Genomic DNA, 25,503 nt, shown 5'->3' with positions numbered 1-25,503 from the left:
CAAATATAAATATATATATACTCAAATAATGAATAGTGAGTCCAAAATATATAATACTCATAAGGCGAATGTGCAAAAATATATAAAGAATATTGTGCAAAAAAAAAAAAAAAAAAAAACAAAAAAAAACGGAATGGAAGTTCAATCCCAATAGTAAACACAAATCAGCTGTCAGGGCAGATATTCTGAATGCACTGGATGAAGGTGAGCACCAGCTCTATGGTGTGAGTGCACGGCCGTGCGATAGAAGATAAACCAGATCCCTGGCTGAGCTCCCGGGACTCTTACCTCTCAGCCCTCCTAAATGGGCATTGATGTACAGGTCACTCGCAGCCTTCTATGGATGGTCCCTGATGTTTCCTCTCTTGATCTGATGGATCCTTCCTTAGTTGGGACAGATGCTCCTCGAAACCAGATGGATGATGTGGGTTATAAGAGAGAGAGAGAGGGGACTCCCATAGTGAGGTAACGTTTGGTGCAGGTAAAATATGTTTATTGAGGAAAAACCTGCACTTACATTAAAAGAAAAATAAAAGTGCAACGAGGAAACAAACAAGCGGCGTTTGAATCGCCAGCTTACGTCACTCCGGGTGTACGTCCTCCAATTCCTACGCGTTACGACACCACGTGTCTTCGTCTGGGGAATCTGATTGGTAATGTGGCTATTGTTTATATAACCGAAAAACAGGAAGTCTCATCGCGGCCATTTTCTTGTAGACCGTGATCTAATGGACATCAGACATACTAGAGGGAGCATAAACCACTCTAGAGCTCGGCAATAGAAAACGTGTGTAGAGGATACCGAGCACTATATTTAAAACGGGCAAACGTACGGTTCCTGGTATAAAGGCCAGCTAAATTATACATAGTAAAAACTATTAATGGAGACGTTTATAAAATAAAAATAGTGAACCGTAAAGTCATATGACCAGCATAATGTAATTGAGACTAGCACCAGAGCATGGACATCATCAATGACAATCCACTAGGTGTCGCTCATGAGCTAAAGTCTATGGCTTGTATTGTAACCTTTACATGGTAATAACTGGGTTTTACAATGATAAAATTAATATATGTAAAATGATATATATTAAAAATTCTTTAAAGCATAATAAAACTTAACATGTGTAAAAAACCTAGTAGTATCTATATCTATAGCCACAGGGGGCTCCCATATAAATTATTAATATGGAATAAATATAATACTGATATTTAAATATGTTAAAAAATTTAAAATTAAAAGTAGAGGGTGTATATAAATAATACATATATATGGTGGTCGTACACTCGGTTTGTCGCATTACAACCACAGAATATATATACATACACACAGATAATAGGCAATTTAATAAAAAATATGGTCAATGGGTGTTGGTGGACCTATATATAACTAGTCTAAAAATGTGGAGAACTAAAAATTGCTGAGGAAGCAGTTGAGGTCAAACTCAACGTTCATTCCTCCTGGTGTCAGGGTGCGCATCTTATGAATCCACTGGGATTCTTTTTGACTTATCGTGCGCACCTTGTGGCTTCCTCTCCAAGAGGGGTTAAATTTGTCAATGCCCCAGAATTGCAATTGTGAGGGATCCCGATTGTGTATCTGATCAAAGTGTCTAGAGACACTATGTTTCGGGAAGCCATTTATTATGTTCTCCACATGCTCACTAATTCGAACCTTCAAGGCCCTTTTTGTTCTCCCAACATATTGTAAATTACAGCTACATTGTAGCACATATACCACTGCTTCGGTGTGACATCCAATAAAGTCTCTAATCACATGGGTTTCTCCTGTGTTTGTTGCCACAAACTCGGTACGTTTCTTTTGAAACTTTTGCGATTTTCGACATGCATTGCAATTTTTGCATGGATAGAAGCCTTTTCCCGAAAAGAATGAGTATCCCGGCTTTGATGGTGGTTCTACTACTGATTTTACAATCAAGTTCCTTAGAGTAGGTGCTCGTTTATATACTATCCTTGGTTTTTCAGGAAGTAATTTCCCTAAATCTTTATCTCCTTTTAAAATGTGCCAGTGTCTTCCAATTAATTTGGCCACATCTTTATATTGGGAGTTGTAATCAAGGATAAGTACTGGTGCTGTTTGTTGTTGGCACTTTTTTAGTTTGTCCTGTAGCATCTCTTTTCTATCCAGTTTTTTGACCGTGTCTATTTGGCCTTTAATCCATGACTCTTCATATCCTTTTTCTTTGAACCTCAAACCAATCATGTCTGCTTGTAATGAGTAGTCACTCTCATATGTACAATTTCTTCTTAATCTAACTAGTTGCCCCTTAGGGATGTTAAAAAGCCAAGGTTTAAAATGACAACTGTCAGTTGAGAGATAACTATTCATATCTACGTTTTTAAAATGTGTTTTAGTAACACATTAGTTACTTAGTAACAATCTTGTCTTTCTCAATACTAATATTCAGGTCTAGGAAGTCTACAGATTTAAGGAAGGAAGAACGTTGATCGCCACGGCAGATGTTACATCACTGTACACTATTGTACACTATTGTACAACACCATGACGCCTGCTTCGCCGTTAAATGGCTTTTACGTAAATTTAGTAACCTCATATGTCCACAAAGGAAGTTTCTCATTAAATGCCTTGATTTGTGCCTTAAGTGTAATTACTTCTGGTATGACCAGAACTTTTACCATCAGGCAATTGGTATTGCCATGGGAGCGAAATTCGCACCTAGTGTGGCAAATGCCTTCATGGCATTATGGGAAGAGTCAGCTATATACGAGAATACTCCTACTGAGTTATCCCTCTACAAAAGATATATAGATGACATCATTATCTTGTGGAGTGGGAATAGAGAGAGCTTGGACAACTTCCTTGAAACACTCAATAGAAATGATAAAAATATTTCCCTGGTGTGGAAAATCGATGATAAATCTGTAGACTTCCTAGACCTGAATATTAGTATTGAGAAAGACAAGATTGTTACTAAAACACATTTTAAAAACGTAGATATGAATAGTTATCTCTCAACTGACAGTTGTCATTTTAAACCTTGGCTTTTTAACATCCCTAAGGGGCAACTAGTTAGATTAAGAAGAAATTGTACATATGAGAGTGACTACTCATTACAAGCAGACATGATTGGTTTGAGGTTCAAAGAAAAAGGATATGAAGAGTCATGGATTAAAGGCCAAATAGACACGGTCAAAAAACTGGATAGAAAAGAGATGCTACAGGACAAACTAAAAAAGTGCCAACAACAAACAGCACCAGTACTTATCCTTGATTACAACTCCCAATATAAAGATGTGGCCAAATTAATTGGAAGACACTGGCACATTTTAAAAGGAGATAAAGATTTAGGGAAATTACTTCCTGAAAAACCAAGGATAGTATATAAACGAGCACCTACTCTAAGGAACTTGATTGTAAAATCAGTAGTAGAACCACCATCAAAGCCGGGATACTCATTCTTTTCGGGAAAAGGCTTCTATCCATGCAAAAATTGCAATGCATGTCGAAAATCGCAAAAGTTTCAAAAGAAACGTACCGAGTTTGTGGCAACAAACACAGGAGAAACCCATGTGATTAGAGACTTTATTGGATGTCACACCGAAGCAGTGGTATATGTGCTACAATGTAGCTGTAATTTACAATATGTTGGGAGAACAAAAAGGGCCTTGAAGGTTCGAATTAGTGAGCATGTGGAGAACATAATAAATGGCTTCCCGAAACATAGTGTCTCTAGACACTTTGATCAGATACACAATCGGGATCCCTCACAATTGCAATTCTGGGGCATTGACAAATTTAACCCCTCTTGGAGAGGAAGCCACAAGGTGCGCACGATAAGTCAAAAAGAATCCCAGTGGATTCATAAGATGCGCACCCTGACACCAGGAGGAATGAACGTTGAGTTTGACCTCAACTGCTTCCTCAGCAATTTTTAGTTCTCCACATTTTTAGACTAGTTATATATAGGTCCACCAACACCCATTGACCATATTTTTTATTAAATTGCCTATTATCTGTGTGTATGTATATATATTCTGTGGTTGTAATGCGACAAACCGAGTGTACGACCACCATATATATGTATTATTTATATACACCCTCTACTTTTAATTTTAAATTTTTTAACATATTTAAATATCAGTATTATATTTATTCCATATTAATAATTTATATGGGAGCCCCCTGTGGCTATAGATATAGATACTACTAGGTTTTTTACACATGTTAAGTTTTATTATGCTTTAAAGAATTTTTAATATATATCATTTTACATATATTAATTTTATCATTGTAAAACCCAGTTATTACCATGTAAAGGTTACAATACAAGCCATAGACTTTAGCTCATGAGCGACACCTAGTGGATTGTCATTGATGATGTCCATGCTCTGGTGCTAGTCTCAATTACATTATGCTGGTCATATGACTTTACGGTTCACTATTTTTATTTTATAAACGTCTCCATTAATAGTTTTTACTATGTATAATTTAGCTGGCCTTTATACCAGGAACCGTACGTTTGCCCGTTTTAAATATAGTGCTCGGTATCCTCTACACACGTTTTCTATTGCCGAGCTCTAGAGTGGTTTATGCTCCCTCTAGTATGTCTGATGTCCATTAGATCACGGTCTACAAGAAAATGGCCGCGATGAGACTTCCTGTTTTTCGGTTATATAAACAATAGCCACATTACCAATCAGATTCCCCAGACGAAGACACGTGGTGTCGTAACGCGTAGGAATTGGAGGACGTACACCCGGAGTGACGTAAGCTGGCGATTCAAACGCCGCTTGTTTGTTTCCTCGTTGCACTTTTATTTTTCTTTTAATGTAAGTGCAGGTTTTTCCTCAATAAACATATTTTACCTGCACCAAACGTTACCTCACTATGGGAGTCCCCTCTCTCTCTCTCTTATAACCCACATCATCCATCTGGTTTCGAGGAGCATCTGTCCCAACTAAGGAAGGATCCATCAGATCAAGAGAGGAAACATCAGGGACCATCCATAGAAGGCTGCGAGTGACCTGTACATCAATGCCCATTTAGGAGGGCTGAGAGGTAAGAGTCCCGGGAGCTCAGCCAGGGATCTGGTTTATCTTCTATCGCACGGCCGTGCACTCACACCATAGAGCTGGTGCTCACCTTCATCCAGTGCATTCAGAATATCTGCCCTGACAGCTGATTTGTGTTTACTATTGGGATTGAACTTCCATTCCGTTTTTTTTTTTTTTTTTTTTTTTTTTTTTTGCACAATATTCTTTATATATTTTTGCACATTCGCCTTATGAGTATTATATATTTTGGACTCACTATTCATTATTTGAGTATATATATATTTATATTTGGACTCACTATTCTCTTTGCATTTAATACTATATGCTGATTATTTGTCAGCTCTTACATTTATCTTGCTTATGTGATATCACTGTTCCATTAGTGTGATATGTTGCGCAGAATCACCATTTATTTATATTCCTGTTTTATGTCATGTAAACATAATTAGGTTTTGCTGCACTATATATTTTTGGTGGATTCACTCATTTAGGATCCATTTTAGCGCAAAAGCACTTGTCACTTTATCCAAAATAAATACATTAATGCTATATTGGTACATAGGGGAGCTGGAATTTAGAAAAAAAAAAGGTGAACTTAGCCTTTAGCCCTGGTTCACATTGATGCTACTTTGAAATCGCACTACTTCACTTGAAGTAGTGCGATTTCAAAGTAGCAAGGTCAGCACGATTTCAGCTGCTACTTGATAGACATCTGTGTGGCTTCATGCACAGATGTCTATGGAAATCGCATCTGAAATCGGCAAAAGTAGTGCAGGAACTACTTTTGAAAATCAGTGCGGCACCACAAAATCGGTGTAGCACCAATTGGAACAGTGCCTTTGCCTCCAATAGGCTGCGATTTGTCATGCGATTTGATCTCTCAAATCGCATGACAAATCGCTCCAATGTGAAGGCCTGTCCATTAGGGGCGCTGCCCCCTAATCCATGCCTCTGACCCCTAATCTCCATGCAGGACACTGGACTCATGGATTGTTTGTTTAAGCACGTGATTACAGCCAGAGGCTCTAATTGTCTTCAAAAAATCGTGGGCTCGGGGCACAGTGCCACTTGTGTAACATCGGGCAAAATAGTATTTGCTAATGTCTTCCTGCTTTTCCTCCCGGACAATCAGGAAGCGGCTCCTGAGACCCAATTGGTCGGGAGTCTTTTCAGGACCCGGGTTCTCAGGATCCGCCTTCTGTTCGGACGGGAGGAGAAGCATCGGCCCTGGCAGAAGCAGTCTCACCTAGAGCCCTACCCTGGATTGATTCAGCAGTGCACCACCACCTCATCCTCCTCCCCGCACCTCTTGCTGTATAAAGTAAGGAGGACATGGATCACGTGGGGGGGGGTGGTGGTATTTACGTGGATCGCTGCCTATCGAGCTCCGGTGGGGTGGTTTAGTGTAGTGCGAGTGGATCGCCGGATCACCGCTGTGTGAGTGAGGGGGCCAGGTCTGTTTGCAACACCCCCCAAAATTTTTACTACTAGCTTCAAATATATCCAAATCTATAGGAAAATAGCACTTAGGCTCCTTCCCGAAAGAAGACATAGCAGTCGTGGTGGGAACAATTATCAACTCCAGACTCGACTATGCAAATGCCCTTTACCTCGGACTCCCAAAATACCAAATCACTCGTCTGCAAGTCGTTCAAAATACGTCCGCTCGACTCGTGACTGGGAAAAAAACATGGGAATCAATCTCACCTTCACTGAGATCCCTTCATTGGTTGCCAGTAAAAGACAGAATTACCTTTAAGGCTCTCTGTCTGACGTATAAGTGTGTTCAACAAATTGCCCCCCAATATCTATGCGAAAAATTAAAATGTCACAACACCAATCGCGTTCTCCGATCCACCGACCAAAATCTACTTCAGATACCCAAAGCCAGATACAAGTCCAAAGGAGAACGAAGATTTGCAGTCCAAGGACCTAGACTATGGACCGCTTTACCAACCAGCATCCGAAGGGAGGTGAATCACCTGGCCCTCAGAAAAAACGTAAAACCCATCTTTTCTGAAGGCAAATGTAGAGTAGGTGAATTGGATACTAAGCGCCCAGAGGCGATTCAGTTCGCATGTGTTGCGCTATATAAGTTTCTCACTCACTTGCTCACTCACTAATGGATATTTCCACTTTTAACCCATTAATTCTCTTCCCAGACAGTCTCTCATCTCTGACTCAGGACATGCTGCAAAGGTCTCATCAGAGGAGGCAGAGGGCACTAAGAGAACACGAGGATCGTCTGGCAGAACTGAATGAGAACAGAGATGGCCAATCCTTTTTTTCACACCAGCAGTTGTGCAGTGCTGAGCTGCCTGGAACCTCTCATCTTAATATAGACTCACAGGACAAAACCTCTTTGCAAACCAAAAACACCGGTAAACCTAACAAGGACCATCGGGATGTCTCTCTACTTGAAAAGAATACCAAAGATCTCCCTAAGGTTGGCAAAGTTGTATCTAAGAAACAGACAGCCGCTTCTGCTAGTACTGAAAAAAGAACTAACCTAATTAAAACGGCACCAGCATCTAACACACAAACAACATTTGAGAAAACGAGTAGGCGTTCTGCAGAAATAACACGAGGTACAACCTCTTGTAACCTGAAAGAAAGGCAGACTACGCAGAAAATAACACGGCACACCTCAGAGAAGACAACAGCTCCCGGTAGATCAGCCATGAGCGCTCCAAATCAGAAACGGGCAGTCTCTTCAAAGAGGTTGTAGACTGGTTGGTCTCTGTAGAGACTGAAGTTTTTTTTCTCAAAGTAAATATCTGCATGCTATGAGAAATAAACACCATGCTTTCCAGAACAGGTTGTATTTGGTGATTACTGTATCAACAAGTTTATTGAAAACATTTATTATGGCTGCCATTAATTTGAAGAATGGTGGTAGGTGGTGCAGTAACGCACTTGCAGCAGGCATGGATTGTAAACTGTTAGTGGTTGAACTCTTTGTATACTGCCAGCTCTTTCTCCACACTGAGACGAAATAGGTCAGATAATTCCGGAAGATCCGGGTTCCTGGTTTCATCCAGCAAGTTATTGACCACCAATAAATTCTCTTTCTCCATTTCTCTTTGTTTCTTCTGTAGTGTCTCTAGCGCCTCCTGTCCACATAAATAAGGCTTATATTAGAACAAATGATGAAAGTCTTTATAATAACCGGCACGACACAAACCCTGCATAAATGTACCGCCCCAGATCTGCATCTCTATAGCTCGATGTGAACGCCAAGGGTGCCTACAGATGCTCCTCGTTTAACGACTTACCTGTTTAACGACCACTTGGACTTATGACCTGCTCTCTCCACCCGAACGACACGCTGTACATCATTGCATTGCACAGTACATAATTTTAGTTTGTGTTCTGTACTTATGCAAATTAAAACAACGTTATTAACCACTTGAGTCCAGAGCCTCTTTCTGAGATTTGGTGTTTACAAGTTAACCACTTAAGCCCTGGACCTTTTAGCCAGCTAAATGCCCAGGCCAGATTTTGCGATTCGGCACTGCGTCGCTTTAACAGACAATTGCGCGGTCGTGCAACATGGCTCCCAAACAAAATTGGCGTCCTTTTTTCCCACAAATAGAGCTTTCTTTTGGTGGTATTTGATCACCTCTGCGGTTTTTATTTTTTGCGCTATAAACAAAAATAGAGCGACAATTTTGAAAAAAATTCAATATTTTTTACTTTTTTCTATAATAAATATCCCCCAAAAACATATATAAACATTTTTTTTCCTCAGTTTAGGCCGATACGTATTCTTCTACCTATTTTTAGTAGAAAAATCGCAATAAGCATTTATTGTTTGGTTTGCGCAAAATTTATAGTGTTTACAAAATAGGGGATAGTTTTATTGCATTTTTATTATATATATTTTTTTTATTACTACTAATGGCGGCGATCAGCGATTTTTGTGACTGCGACATTATGGCGGACACTTCGGACAATTTTGATACATTTTTGGGACCATTGACATTTTCACAGCAAAAAATGCATTTAAATTGCATTGTTTATTGTGAAAATGACAGTTGCAGTTTGGGAGTTAACCACAGGGGGCGCTGAAGGAGTTATGTTTCACCTAGTGTGTGTTTACAACTGTAGGGGGGTGTGGCTGTAGGTCTGACGTCATCAATTGTGTCTCCCTATAAAAGGGATGACACGATCGATGCAGCTGCCACAGTGAAGCACGGGGAAGCCGTGTTTACATACGGCCTCTTCCCGTTCTTTAGCTCCGGGGAGCGATCGTGAGGGGGCGGCTAGAAACGAATAGCCGCGCCTTCATCCCGGATCGCTCCCAGAGGCTTACCGACCACCGGATGTACCGGGGGGGGGTCCCGATCTGACCCCCGACCCACGTCTAGGCAGCGACGTGCGGGCACGTCGTTCTGCCTGTCCGTGCCATTTTGCAGACGTATATGTACATGCGGAGGTCGTTAAGCGGTTAAAAACTGTTTTTTTTTTTTTTGCTAGAAAATTACTTAGAACCCCCGAACATTATATATTTTTTAACACCCTAGAGAATAAAATGGTGGTCTTTGCAATACTTCTTTGCACAGCAGTCTTAAAAGCGCACTTTTTTTTTTAAATAAATAATTTTTTTAATTAAAAAATAAGACAGTAAAGTTAGCCCAATCTTTTTTATATTGTGAAAGATAATGTTACGCCGAGAAAAATTAATACCCCAAAAAATTCTACAGGTTGCTTGTTTTGCGTTACAGAGGAGGTCTAGGGCTAGAATTATTGCTCTCGCTCTAACGATCGCGGCGATACCTCACATGTTTGGTTTGAAATCCATTTTTATATGTGGGCGCTACTCATGTATGCGCTTTAAACAAACAAAAAAGTTTTTTTTTCTTATTTATTTTACTTAATTTTTACACTGTTTAACCACTTCCGTACTGGCCCATAGTCATATGACGTCCACAGAGGGGATCTCCCATCCCAGGTAGACGTCATATGACGTCCTGGGCTTTGTGAGGGTATATCTGAATGTTGCCTGCAGCTAGAGGCATCATTCAGATATCATTGTTTGCCGTCGGCGATTCTGCGCACCATAAGAACGATCATAGCGGCGCTTGATCGTTCTTATAGGCGGCGGGAGGGGACATCCTCCCGCCGCCATCCGGTGCTTCTCCGGGCTCTCCCATGCCATCGGGGGGCCGGAGAAAGAATCGTCCAGCGCTGGATGGGAAGCATAGAGATGACTGGTGAACAGATGGTCACCAGTCATCTCTATGACCGTCGGAGGCCCGGGCGCGATGTGATGACTTCACTCCCGGGAACCCGGAAGTAAACAAAGCCGCGATTGCGGCTAGTAAGCATGAGATTGTGAATTTTTTTTCACGATCTTATGCTTTCCAGCCTGGAGGAGAGATGCAGGGTCTTAATGACCCCACATCTCTCCATAAATAGGACCTGTGGACCTATGGTATTATTATAATTTTTTGTTTTCATTTTTATTGTTATTTTCTGCTTTACGACTGTACAATCAGATTGTATAATAGAGGTTACATTTATACACATACCAGTTTCAAGAGTTTTTTTTTTTCTCTATCTTTTTATTAGGCTTACATCTCATCCATAATGTATAATTTTAATAATAGTGATTATTATTATTATTAGTGTTATTATCATCATCATCATCATCATGTTTTCCTCTTTCAGCACCCATATTATTCTCTTGACATAATAATCTTCTTATATTCTTTCTAGCCCTGCTGAAGGGGGCATGTAGATTCCCAAAACGCATTGACCATATCCTGATCTGTACCCCTGACCTTTAAAGGAATAAAGTTGTACCTGGACCTCTTAGCAGTGTTGTGGCGCTTTAATTTAAACCCTTCTTATATTATACAGATTTTAGCCTCATACTAGATTTAAGGCGGTAAAACAAATGTTTAGCTTCAGTGTAAAGCCTCATACACACGATCGAATTTTTCGGCGGACAAAGCGTAGGACTTTTGTCAGAGGGCGTTGGACGTGAACTTGTATTGCATACAAACGGCAAAGAATTGACGGCCAACAAACACAAAACTATGTGGGTTTTTCAGGTCTTTATCGACACCCTTTGGGTAACTTCTGCTAATGTTGTTTAATGTGAGCATTGCTTCTGAGCATGCGTGTTTGTACTTTTTTTCCGACGGACTTCTGTACACACGATCGGATAATCCGACAACACACACTTGTCTGAAAATTTTAAAGCATGCTATTCCACATTTGTTGGTGGAAATTCCAACAACAATTATCCGATATAGCATACAAACGATCGGATTTTCTGACAACAGCCTGTCATCACACAATTTCCGTTGGATAATCCGATCGTGTGTACGGGCCTTAAGTAATATGTTTGTCTTGCAATTAGTAGGCTGCTGGGGAGTATGAAAACGCTGCCTGTAATAAAGGCTTGTCAGAGAGTTATTCTTTATATTATATTTTCTTTAAGCCCAGTTCACACTGGGCTGCGGGAGTGAAGCCGTGCGGGTTCAGCTGAACTCGCACGATTTCACTCCCGCTGGCAGTCCCAGGTTTCTGCACAGATGTCAATGTAAATCGCAGGCCGAAATCGCAAAAAGTAGTACAGATGCGGCGTCGCACCGATTAGGACGGTGCCATTGACAGCAATTTGCTGCAAATACCGCCGCTTTGACATTCTATTTGACATGTCAAATTGCATGTCAAAACGCACCAGTGTGAAACAGACCTAAAAGCTTAATTTTCCTCTACATGGAGGAATTCCATGGAGTCCTAGATCATTCTTTTTTCCCCCAGATAGCTTGCTCCCGCACTTTATGACTTTTAATATTTAAAGTTTGCCCTAACATACTGTACATCTAGTTTTTGGGGTCAGATAGGGCTTTCATTTGGATGCATATACATTTTTTCCCCCTAGGTTTTGGCAAAAAAAAAAATGGAAGAAATTAGGAAAAACATTTCCTGGTAATTTCTCTAAACACCACTTATCTATAATTTGCACATCCTCAGATACTTGCCCTAAAATATAATCGACAGACTTTTGATCAAAAGTATAAAATAAATGAGATTTATATGCAACATAATAAGTCAGGTTGAAAAAGTCCATCTAGTTAATGTTATAGAATGGTAACGTTCAAAGTTTTAATTCAGGAGAGCTTGTTTTCTGCTTTTTTGATGCCACTTTATGACGCATTTAGAAAAAAAGAATTAGGTACATTTTTAGAGTAATATTAAAGTGGAACTTTAGTCTAAAAAGTAAGTCCTGCTAGATTACTTCAGACTGGCCCGTGTTGTAAGTATATCTATGTAAAACATTAAAATTAAGTGTCTACGCTGTTTAAAATCCAGTAATACACTATGCTCAATACACATGCTCAATTGCTCTCCATTCTTAAGCCTCGTACACACGATCAGATTTTCCACCAAAAATTGTGTGATGACAGACTGTTGGCCTAAAATTAGACAATTGTTGTCAGACTTTCCGCCGACAAATGTTAGATGGCAGGCTAATACATTTTCCTGCGGTCCACCGGTCAAAAGTCCAAAGTACAAACACACATGCTCGGAAGCAATGCTCACCAAACACAACATTAGCAGCAGGTGCCCAAAGGGTGGCGCTAAAGAGCTAAAAGAAAATCGTGTGCCATTTGTATGCAAGACCAGTTCCTGGCCAATGCCCTTCGGACAAAAGTCTGACGCTTTGTCTGCGGAAAATTTGATCGTGTGTACGAGGCTTTAGGCATTTTTAGGCACCGCTGAGTTTGTAGAGGCTGATCTGCTGACAGCCTTAAAGCAGAATTAACCCCTTCTATCCTTTACAGCCAAAGAAGCTGCTTCTGCTTGATCTGCAACTGCCATGGTGCTGCACATGTGATCAGTTGACACCAGCCAATTGATGGTTTTGACAGTTTGGTTGAAAGCACAAGCAGATGTGACAGTTAGGAAATCCTACAGTTTTTTAAAACTTAAATCGATGCATTTAATTCCGCTTTTAGGCCCCTTTCACATTGAGGAGTTTTTCAGGCGGTTTAGCGATAAAAATAGCGCATAAACACCGCCTGAAAAACTCCTGCACTGCATTCTCAATGTGAAAGCCAGAGGGCTTTCACACTAAGGCGATGCGCTGGCAGGAGGAATTTTTTTTTCCTGCAAGCAGGATCTTTGGAGCGGTGAGAGGAGCGTGAGTGTATACCGCTCCTTTCCATTGAAAACAATAGGACACTGCGGTAATACCGCTGGCAATGCGCCTCTGCAGAGGCGCATTGCGGGCGGTATTAACCCTTTTTCGGTCGCTATTTTTAGCGGCGCTATACCACCACCGCACGTCCTGCCCCAGTGTGAAAGGGGCCTAACTGTTCCTCTGGAGGTGCCCTGGGAGTCCCTAGACTCTGTGTGCCTGCAGCATGCAAATGAAGGTTGGACTAAAGCCTGCTACACACATACCAAAAGTCAGCCGGTTCTTTGTCACTCTGCTTTCTCCTCCCATCAGCATGCTCTGATTGGCTGCTTGTGCTGCTTGTTTGTCTCACAATACAGTCAGTACAAGGACTCGGAGGCTGACACCAGGTTAAATTCAAGTACTTACAATGCTTGCATTTAAAAAAATAAATGTATTTATTTTATATTAATAATTTAATAATTAAAGCGCTGCAATAATGTGTTTTTTTATATCAGTTGTATTTACATGTGTATGACAAAGTCTGTTAACGAGCCGACCATCCACATGCTTAAGCTAGCAGGATTTTCCAGTATTTATGGCCAATTTTAGCCACCACTCCCCATTATCAGTCTGTCCCAATTACTTAGTTGCCTCCATCATACCTCATTGCCCTTACAGGCCTCCAGTGCCTGCTGGTGGTGCTTGTAAAGTTCATGTCTTCTGTCCACTTGGGTTTTAAACCGAGGAATCTGCCTGAGAGGGTCTTTTTCACCAAATACAGGGGACAGCAACCAGGGTACTTGTGTAGCGTGTGTGCCAAACACAAACGGCTTGAACACCGACCTGTGCAAAACATAAGGTGGTAATATACAATCAGTAATCAAAAGGGAATTAAGTAAACATTTCCTGAGAGAAACATGAAGTCAACCATTGCTGGCCTTCTGAAAATGCTAGTTGCCTGGAAGACCGGGAAAATCAAAGGGAGGTCCTTATCTGAGTGCTTCTTCTGGGTCAGTGACACAACATATTGAAGCCAGAGGGGTCAGCATGACAGCCTTCAAATCTCATCATTGTAGAATTAGTTAGCAGTTGAAACTGTCAAGTTTTCACCCCAAGCAAGGTTTCCTTTAGTTGCACTTGCAGGGCAATTATTATAGGAATTAAAGTAACTATACATACTGAGACTAAACTATCAGATGTGACTTAAAGGGGTGGTTCCCCTAAAAATAAACTTTTAACATTGCTTTTCCCACATTAATTACGATTAGAATCGGCTGGCTTTATTAAAAAAAAAACGTCCGTACATTCCGTTCGCTATATTCGTTATCACCGCCACTTCCGGGTACGATGCTGGCGGTGGGCGTTCCTAATTGATGGACAGGCATCCGACCGACGCATACATCGCGTCACGAGATGCCGAAAGAAGCCGAACGTCGGTGCGGCTCTATACGGTGCATGCGCACCGACGTTCGGCTTCTTTCGGCATCTCGTGACGCGATGTATGCGTCGGTCGGATGCCTGTCCATCAATTAGGAACGCCCACCGCCAGCATCGTACCCGGAAGTGGCGGTGATAACGAATATAGCGAACGGTACGTACGGACGTTTTTTTTTCAATAAAACCAGCCGATTCTAATCGTAATTAATGTGGGAAAAGCAATGTTAAAAGTTTATTTTTAGGGGAACCACCGCTTTAAGAATGGATCTTTAAATGGTAAGTTCACCTTTGTACACTTTGTACAGCTCCCCTATGCACCAATATAGCATTCATGTACTTTTTTTGAAAAATTTCAAAGCTTTCCATTAAATCTACAGTCACTTACTTTTCTTGTCCTAATCCCCGTTTCCAGACGTTTCCGTTTGTAATGTCTTCTTCCTGATCAGACTTGACACAGAAAGGAGTTGACCAGCTGACCTCATTAACACACACCCTGCATCACCCACCCACTCATTCCCAGCTGCATGTTTTTTAAATGAAATCCAATCAGTGGTCACTAGGGAAGAGCTCTGGCTTGTTCGCACAGTCCACATGCAGAGCCCACCAGAAGCTCCGCACGGCGCTGCACTAACCACAGGCAGGGAGACATTTCCCGATCTCTGCAGCCAAGAATTGGGACAATGTCTCCCTGCCTGTGATTAGCGCAGCGCCATGCAGACTTCTTGGTGGGCTCTGCACGTGGACTGTGCGAACACGCCGGAGCTCATCCCTAATGGTCACCCTTCTCACTAAATACACAATATACAATCAGATTGTATAGCGTATGGCCATCTTTATACACCTAAAATTACTAGTTGCGCTTTCAGTGCCATTAATTGTTATTCACACACAAAGCACAAAAGCAAACACACATTTTGGCATGTGGAAAATTGAGGGGCAAATGCTGCAAAACGCACAATAATAAACACACAACCCACAAAATGCCAAAATGTCCCATTACCACATATAACACAGCCCATTTAAATCAACAGGCTGCCCTATGCGTGTCACAGGAAAAACGAGACAGAGCATTCGCTCCCACTATGCTAGATGTGAATGGGGCCTGAAAGTGAAATTGGTGCGATAACACAAGAACAACGAAGCTCCATTCATATCTGTGTGTTTCCTTGCATTTCAGAAATGCACTGCACCAAAAATCGTAGTAAACAAAGCACCAAGCTTCGCTCTAAAAAAAAAAAAAAGTTCTGAAGCCTTTTTGGAGCGATTGCTGTGTGTAGGGCAGCACATTCAGGTTGATGGGCTGCCCTATGCGTGATGAGTTAAAATGCTCCAAAACGCCTCCCCATCGCAAAAAAATAAAAAAAAACATATGTGGGAATGAGTGTTTCTGTCCACTCCCTTCTATGTACTTGTATAAAGATGGTCATACGCAATCTGATTGTGTATTTAGTGAGAAGGGTGATCAATGATTGATTGCATCTTATTTAAAAAAAAGTGCACCTGGGAATGGGTGGGTGGATGATGCAGGGTGTGTGCTAATGAGGTCAGCTGGTCAACTCCTTCCTGTGTCATGACCTAAAGTCTGATGAGGAAGAAGACATTACTAATGGAAACGTCTGGAAACGTGGATTAGGACAAGAAAAGTAAGTGACTAGATTTAATGGAAAGCTTTGATATTTTTGCAAAAAAAAGTACATGGATGCTTTATTGATGCATAGGGGAGCTGGAATTTAGGAGGAAAGAAAAAGGTGAACTTAGCCTTTAACAGATTTGGCAAAAGAAGTCATCATACAATAAAGGCGAGTACTGGTGGTAAGTGCTTCACTAACCTCAAGATTCAGGTAAAATTTAATTTAACATATAACTTCAGATGTTTTTTTATGTCTGCATCTTTAGTACTTACAGTAAATGATGGCTCACGGTTTCAAAGGTGACGTCTGTGTGTGAAATTTTGTATTGCATGATCAATGCAGATTATACAGGTTACAAGCATGATTTTAAAGTATAATCTGGGAACAGTGTAAAGTGAAAAAAACAACCCTGCGCCCTACAACAAAGTGTGTTTGCAACTATATGCTTCAATTTTGGTAGAGGTGGTCTCTTACTTGGATGGATCCGGCGTGCCAGTGATCAGATGGATGCATGGTAATTGAGACTGGGGCAGAATAGATATTATACTGGCTGTAGTGCGGAATCCACCAGAATCCATACAAATGCCACTGTTCTTATCCCGTAGAATGTGCAGCATTGAGTCAACTGTGATGTGCCCTAAAAGGAAATTGGATAAGTTATAACTTTAATATCGTTTTTCTAGATCTCTTTAATTTTCTCAATTTCACTGCCTATTATGCAAAATATATTAGGGGTATTTTAAAAAACAAATTACCAAATGAAGGCCTGATTTGTGCTTAAAAAAATTGTGAAAATAGTTTAAGGTATACAGGTGTCAAAATTGTCTGGTCACTGAGGTTTTGATTACTTCAGGACTTGAAAAATGTAACGTACACATGTAATGAAAATAATTATAGAGGGTGCCAAGCATGCATCTATTGAAGTCAGCACATGATCAGAAGTTAATTTAAATGTTTTCCCAGCACAGTAATGTATCAACACTGAAGCTAGTTTTCCATTGAGTTCACACCTATGCATATATTAGTGCGTTTTCAGTTTTGCAGAAACACACTACAGTCCATTTAACATGGTTTCCTATGGATGTAGTTCACATCTGTGCATTTCATGGAAAGGGCCAGGGACTTTTTTTCAGTTTTTTGGTTCCATAGACTTCAATGGATCAAAAATATGTATTGAAAAACACAAAATGCACCCAGAATATACAAACTGCCACCTGCATAGGTGTGAACCAGGCCTTAACCAGTTCCAGACCGGCTCACGTACTTATACTGCAGCACAATGGCACCGCTGCACAAAACCCCCCGTATGGGTACATGGTCTCCTTTAAAAGCCACCAGAGGCGGGATACGTGGGCGTGATCGCATGCACAAGAGCCAGCATGGGGATTTGTGTGTGTAAACACACAAATCCCTGTTCTGTCAGGGGAGAGGAGATATACCATTTGTTCCTACTAAGTAGAAACAACTACATGTTTCCTCCCCCAGTCAGTCCTATCCCCATACAGTTAGAACACATCCAGGGAACACACATTTAACCCCTTACGAAGAAGGGTATATACTCTGACCCATAGTCTGCATACCTTGGGACAAGACCACCAGATGCCATAGTGCTTTCCTGGGAGCATCCCCAGAAGCAAAGACGGGAGTAGGACGGAATAAATCTCGCCAGCCTTTATAAGTATTCTCCAGTATGAGAACATTCTAAGAACTTTTAGAGAGAGCAATTGTCATGATCTGGCAATCCCCTGGTTCAAATTTCCCATTACTGGTGATATGGTCGCACCGGGGGTCTCCGAAAGAGATTTGATGAATAAACAAATGATATTAAGCCCGGGAGTGGGGACAGGGTCGGTCGGGATTTTATTAGTTGTTGGAGAAAGCTGTAATATTCACAGAGAGGAATATAATGGGAAGATCTATGGGCCTCAAAAGTCATAATTCTCAAGGGGTAAACAGAGAATGGACATCCACAAACCCAAGAGAACTGTTTAGGGTTTTCACAGCTAGGGGGTAATAGCAGACAATAAGTGAGGCCGAGTAAGAGTAGGTGGTGGGAGATCAAACTCGCTGAAAAGCGAATAGAGTGAGTTATACAAGGCCCTAGCATGGTCGAGCGGTGAATAGGAAGAAGCCAATGTAAGAAGGGGATTGGAATAGGGTGAGAATACACAAGGTCAATAGTAGCCCAAAGTGGCAGTTAGTTTGTTTTATGAAGATCAGATAATGGGGCTATATTTGCTGCCATATAGTCAGCCTGTAAAATAGGGACTGAGAAGCCACCATTGATCCTGCGGGCGTATCATGCCCTGTACACACGATCGGATATCTGATGGAATCTAATCCGATGGAGGATCCGATGAAGCTGACTTTCCTCAGTCTTGCCTACATACCATCGGTTAAATATCCGATCGTGTCCAACGCGGTGCCGTAAAACACTACGACGTGCGGAGAAAAATGAAGTTCAATGCTTCCGAGCATGCGTCCACTTGATTCTGAGCATGCATGGATTTTTGACCGATGGATTTCCCCATAGACGATCGTTTTTTTTTCTATCTATAAGAAAATTTGAAAACAGGTTCTATTTTTTTCACAATGGATAAAAAAACGATGGGGCCCACACACGATCGGTTCGTCCGATGAAAACGGTCCATCGGTCCATTTTATCAGATGAACCAATCGTGTGTACAGGGCTTAAGACTTGTTTGTTGATTTGGGGGTGGATGGAACCCTAAATAAATGTCAAATGTTTACGTTGATGGGTACGTATAATATGTGGGGGGACCGTGACTCGAACTTCGAAAACAGTATCATAATTTCGGGAGATAGGACATGCGGACTGCCACGTTCCTACCAAACCAGGACAATGGGAAGTGGGACCAAGAGAAAATCATGTTAATTTTTTGAACAGAGGTGGGAAATTGGCCTGGTATAATCCATCATAACCAGGGGTGAGCCAGATGCCCAAATAGGGCAAAGAAGGAAGCCACTGAAACAAGAAAGCATCTCTCAGGGCGGCCAATTCAAAGGACGAGAGGTAACCAACATAGCTTTGGATTTGGTAGAGTCAGGGCCGTCTTTACCGCAGGGCAAATGGGGCAGGTGCCCTGGGCCCTGTCACTGTTGGGGGCCCAAAGCAACCCTCTTAAAAAATTTTTTTTTTTTTTTTAGGGGTCCGGAGGCCCCCAGGGCCCCAGATGGCAACCCCCCAATTTTTTTTTTTTTTTTAAATAAAAAAAACTTTTTTTTTAATATATTTTTATTTTATTTTTTATTAAAGGGCCATTTTTTTTTTAGAGGTCTGGGGCTCCCCAGGGGCCCGTAGTTCTCCAGGGCCCCGGATGACAACCCCCCTTTTTTTATAAATTTTATTTTTTTTATATATTTCTTTATTTATTATATATATATATATATATATATATATATATATATATATATATATATATATATATATATATATATATATATATATATATAAATGTTATTATTATTATTAAAGGACCCAGAGGTCCCCAGGGCCCCCGGATGGCAACCCCATTTTTATTTCTTTTTTTTCTTTTTTATATATATATATATATATATATATATATATATATGTATTAAAGGGCTCAGAGGTCCCCAGGGCCCCATGTGGCAAACACCCTTTATTTATTTTTTTATAAATGTTTATATATTTTTTTTATTGAAGGGCCCAGAGGTCCCGGATGGCAACCCCCTTTTTTTTGTAATTTATTTTTATTAAAAAAAAATTATTAAAGGGCCCAGAGGTCCCAAGGGCCCCAGATTGCAACCCCCTTTTTAAAATATATTTTTTATATATATTTTTTATTTATTTTTTTCTTTTTATTAAAGGGCCCAGAGGATGGCTACACCCCTTTTTTTATATATATTTTTGTATTATTTTATTTTTATTTGTTTTTTTGTAAAGGGCCCCCCGCTTCTAAATTCGCGGCAGCCCCCCCCCTGCTTCTCAATTTCAGGCGGCAGCACCCCCCCATCCCGGTTCTCTGCTCCAGGAGGCCCATGCCTGAAGCTGTGTAAGTGGCCCCATAATTCCTGATGGCGGCCCTGCCGCCCGTTAAGCCCCTGTGCTGCCCACAAATCAGGCTGAAAATCAGCGGCACGCAGCCAGTGACAGTACTGCTTACCTTCCCAGTGTTTTAAAATGTACAGCACCCCTGGCTTCCCTTTAGACGTGCACTTCTCCCTTCCTGCCACTGGGTGCTGCTTGTATATAAAAGTGAATTAGAATGTGATTTTATAACATCCCCAGTTTGCTCTTCCCGAGGCTGACTTCTTCATGTCCTGCTCCTCAAGGTATGTCACTGTTTGCTAATCTATATTGTAAAAGAAGTTTTCTGTAGAGTGTGCCCAAAGTCTTTATAATATTTGATGATTCACTGCAGGTCTGGTCAGTGTTTTAAAAAGTTCCTCTATTTTACACATGGCATGGCATGGGGGTCACAGCACCGTCTGTCCATTCTGCTTTAGCACCATGGGACCCCATGCCATGCCATGTGTAAAATAGAGGAACTCTTTAAATCACAGACCAGACCTGCAGTCCAGGCTGAGTAAGGCCTCAGAGCACATGGCATTACTGTCTGTATTTAACTGCTTGATGGGCTTATTTTGGGCCTGGCTGGTTCACATGTATGTGTTTTGGCGGCCCACATTTGCGCAGGCATAGCAGCCCATTCATTTGAATGGGCCGCCATGCCTGCGTTTCCTGCAAAGAAAAGCGCAAGCGCACACCCAAGCTCATCACAGCTGACAAGGCTTAGCTGGATAATCAGTCAGTGTCAGTTCAGTGAGGGAGTAGGACGCTTCCCGACGAGTCTGCTCTCTCCAGGGACCAGACAGATAGCCAGCTAGACACCGCAGACAGGCAGGCTCCTACAATCTTTGCTGCATGAATCAACTTGCAGCCCATAGGACCGGCTCCTTCCTTCCCTTCGTGGGCCCCTCTCTTCAGGTAAGACCCTGTCTTTCAGGGCCATCTTTCCACCCCCAGGAATCGCTAGTGACCGTCCTTTTCAGGACAGCCACTCCAGCGATCCAAATTGTGGCTGTTTACCTTCTCTTAGAGCCGCATGCACCCCAATCAGTCACCCATAATCACCCCGGCCACCCGCCGCGCATAGCAGCGCTTTTTTCTGGCGATCTGCGGCTCTTTCCCGCATCCGCACCAGACCAGGCCTTATTCGCGGCCGCCGCAATTAGGAAAGACCGCGGCTTCAGCCGCGGCCTAGCGGTGCGCTGCAAAAAGGAGCACTGACAGCCTGGAAATTTTCCTGGAATTGTCAGGGATCATCCCCCTATCCCTGGAGGATCCCATCCTCCCCTGGATTAACAACCAGCTCATACCCACCAAGCCAAACAGCCCCCAAACCTGAGGCCTGTGGCCCGGTCGGCGGCCATCTTGGTACTCCTCGGCTACAGTGACACCCTTCTTCCCCCCCTTCCCCCATTCCAAACAGTACTTGATCCAGGGTTTCGTCCGATCGCCTTTCAGGGATCAGGAAGGAATTTTTTTCCCTGCGACAGCAAATTGGCTTAGCACTGCCAGGGTTTTTTTGCCTTCCTCTGGACCAAGGCCAAGCGAGAGGATTCAGCGAATCTTCCCTCTATTGCAATTAATCCCCCCCCCCCGGTGACTGGCAACAATGGTTAAACTGCGATACTCTGCAGAAACGATTTGGGGTCTGAGACAATTCGCAACAGTATTACCAGCCGTCACCAAAAAGGCCTTAAAAATAGACCAACTTTTGAGATTCGATCAACGATCGACCATCAAAAATTTCAGCCATTTAACCCAGCTCAAGCACATATCATGTGCTTTGATCAACACAAGATCGGCAGTAAAACACCGATCAGAAATCCACGATTTCTTACTACAAAACGATCTAGACTGCCTCTTTATCACAGAAAGCTGGCTTTCAGACGACTGCAACACCATTCTCGGAGAATTGGTGCCAGAAAACTATCGCATTATAACGGAAAACAGAATAGGGCAAAGAGGCCTGGCGGTGATCCATAAGTTTCATATTGCAATCACTAAGCCGGTCCTTCAAAATCCTCTTCCATTTATGGAAACCCTTACTCTTCAACTTCAAACTAACCCCCAGGAGACTGTTCACATTCTCCTCTGCTATAGGCCACCTGGGCCAAAATCGCAGCTTCTACCATCATTAACGGAGTTCATATCCACTTATACCCTTAACAGCAAACATCTTTTGCTGCTCGGGGACTTCAATCTGTGGGCCAACTCCTCACAGGATCCCATTGCGGACGCCTGCATCGACCACCTGGAAGGGTTAGGACTACAGCAACTTATATGCGGACCCACGCATGCTTCAGGTCACACACTCGACCTAATTTTCAGACAAAATCTGAAAATAAACATTTTGGGAAATGAACCTTTGCCATGGACAGACCACCATGCAATTAGTTTCATAATTTCCAAAATTCCACCAGTGATAAAAGCACCCAAGCCGGTGACAATACACTGGGCTAGATCTCAGAAGAAGCTCCATTCGGAACTCTTCAAATCTACCTTGGGAAACCGAATCGAAACTATTCATCCTCAGTTAACAGCTTCAGATACACTGGATGCCATAAATGCCGCTCTGCTACAATCAGCCGACTTAGTAGCACCGAAACGCAAAGTCTGCATCCGGAAAAAAAAGTCCGGCTGGTTCAACAACCAGCTGTCCCTACTGAAGCAAGAGCGCAGAAGGGCGGAAGCCGCCTGGAAAAGAAGCCCTTCAGAAGATCACCTCATCATCTACAAGGCAATAACAACACAATATCATAAAGAAATCTTCAAAGCAAAGAAAAATCATTTTCTATGACGATTAACAGCGCCATGAACCGCCCCCGAGAATTATTCAAGATGGTCACCCAGACCATGAATCCGGGATGTCTTGAAGTCCCCAATTCAGACACCCAAGAGTTCTGTAATGAACTATCGGATTTCTTCATCGACAAAATCGAAAGAATCCGGGTAAGTATTCTGCAAAATAATACCCCCCTCAGCCCCCTCTTCAATCAACTACAAAACACCAACAGAAACCTTCTACAATCAACTAAGTTCACTCTGGAACCCATCTCCATCGATACCACCAAAAATATCATTGGTGCGTTGCGGAACAGCACAGCACCCAATGACATCATTCCCACCAAGCTGCTGAAGGAATGCGCCGACATTCTGGCGCCTCCCATCACACAGCTTATAAATCAGTCATTTAAGGAAGGCATAGTGCCATCCCTGCTGAAAGAGGGCACAATCCAGCCCATCCTGAAAAAACCTAACTTGGATCCCAAGGACCCAACTCACCGCCGCCCCATAACAGGCCTAAATGTTCTCTCCAAGATAATGGAGAAAGTAGTGGTACAACAGCTGCAACAGCATCTGGATACCCACAATCTACTCGATCCATTTCAATCAGGTTTCCGTCCCGGACACGGGACAGAAACGGCCTTACTCAAAATATGGGACGATGCCCTCGAGGCCGCAGACGAGGGAGAATCCTGTCTCCTGGTTCTGCTGGACCTAAGCGCAGCCTTTGACACAGTAGACCACAAAATGTTACTGATGCGACTGGCCGAGGTAGCCAGAATCGCAGAAGGTGATTTACCATGGTTTTCCTCCTTTCTTGAAAACCGATCACAAACAGTGAAACTGGGATCTTTCACGTCGGAAAAACGCACGGTGCCATGTGGAGTCCCCCAAGGATCCCCCCTGTCGCCGGTGCTTTTCAACATCTATCTTCGCCCTCTCTTTGATATTATCAGTAGCCAAGAACTACTCTATCACTCTTATGCAGACGATACGCAACTGTATTTTCGCATCTGCAACAAAAAGGATCATCATCTCAGTTTAGAGAAATGTCTCTCTTCAATAGAAAACTGGATGACTAAGAGTTATCTTAAACTCAACAGTTCCAAAACAGAACTTCTTATGTTTCACGCCAGCCGAAAGAGTCAACTGGCAACAACCTGGACACCGCCGCCCATTCTGGGCCAAATCATCACCCCTAGCTCCAAAGTCAAAAGTCTAGGAGTCATTTTTGACACCTTCATGACAATGGACGCACAAATAGGGTCAGTAGTCAGCGGATCGCACCATTTGTTGCGCCTACTACGCAGACTTATTCCATTTATCCCCAAAGAAGACGTAGCAGTCGTGGTGGGAACAATCGTGAATTCCAGACTGGACTATGCAAATGCCCTTTACCTCGGGCTCCCAAAGTACCAAATCGCTCGTCTGCAAGTCGTACAGAATACGGCCGCCAGACTGGTGACTGGGAAAAGGACATGGGAATCAATCTCACCTTCGCTGAGAACCCTTCACTGGCTGCCAGTAAAAGACAGAATTGTATTTAAAGCACTCTGCCTGACACATAAGTGCATCCATGGGAAGGCGCCGCAATATCTTTGCGACAAGATAGAACCTCACAATTCTAATCGCGTTCTGCGATCCACTGAACAAAATCTGGTCAAGGTGCCAAAAACCAAATACAAGTCCAAAGGAGAAAGAAGGTTTGCTTTTCAAGGTCCGAGACTATGGAATGCTTTACCAACCAGCATTCGGTTGGAGGAAAACCACCTGACTTTCAGAAGACAGATCAAAACTCTGCTCTTTTGATGTCATGAGACACGAAACATCAAGCGCCCAGAAGCGATTCAGTTCGCATGTGCCGCGCTATATAAGTTTTTTTTCATTCATTCATTCATTCATGTATTAGGCTGCGCACACGGCACGCCTATGCCCATCAAGCACTGAAATACAGCACTGTCTGTCCATTCTGCTGTCTGCTGTGACTTATCTGCAGTTCCCGCACTGTCAAACTTGCTGCATTTTTAGACGTTTAGGTCACGCTTTTAAAAACACAGTGCGTTTGTGTGTGCAAGAACTGCAGGTAAGTAGCATGGTGCAAAAGCAAAATGGATTTCAAGGCAACTGTATTTTTAAAATGCTGAATGCACCTTTTTTCTGCAGGAAACAAAGGCATGGCAGCCCATTCAAATCAATAGGCTGCTGTACCTGCACAAATGAGGACCGCCAAAACATACATGTGAACCAGCCAGGCCCAAAATAAGCTGGAGGGGGGCCCAAAAAATAGTTTGCCCAGGGCCCAAACCATATTAAAGACGGCCCTGGGTAGAGTTGACATGCAAACCTTAAAGGGATGCAAAAGCATCAAGGAGAGATAATAGATTAGGCAAAGAGACCCCTGGAGGACGTTAGGGACATCAAGA

General features: G+C 42.3%; 2 protein-coding genes across 2 annotated transcripts in view; one reads left to right on the top strand and one right to left on the bottom strand.

The window, feature by feature from the left end:
- LRRC46 (leucine rich repeat containing 46) overlaps positions 1-7,852 on the top strand; it is a 31,429-nt gene extending 23,577 nt beyond the window's left edge. The window contains exon 8 of the mRNA XM_040331243.1: positions 7,200-7,852. Coding sequence (XP_040187177.1) covers positions 7,200-7,765 — 566 coding nt within the window. The 3' untranslated portion in view covers positions 7,766-7,852. The remainder of the gene's footprint in view (positions 1-7,199) is intronic.
- Positions 7,847-25,503, bottom strand: part of SCRN2 (secernin 2) — a 54,463-nt gene continuing 36,806 nt past the window's right edge. The window contains exons 6-8 of the mRNA XM_040331242.1: positions 16,720-16,882; positions 13,840-14,020; positions 7,847-8,150 (exon numbers count right to left, since the gene is read on the bottom strand). Of these exons, the coding sequence (XP_040187176.1) occupies positions 7,980-8,150; positions 13,840-14,020; positions 16,720-16,882 (515 nt within the window). The 3' untranslated portion in view covers positions 7,847-7,979. The remainder of the gene's footprint in view (positions 8,151-13,839; positions 14,021-16,719; positions 16,883-25,503) is intronic.

Source organism: Rana temporaria, chromosome 12, assembly GCF_905171775.1.
Source record: "Rana temporaria chromosome 12, aRanTem1.1, whole genome shotgun sequence".
Taxonomy (NCBI): Eukaryota; Metazoa; Chordata; class Amphibia; order Anura; family Ranidae; genus Rana; species Rana temporaria.
This window is presented reverse-complemented; position numbering and strand designations above follow the sequence as displayed.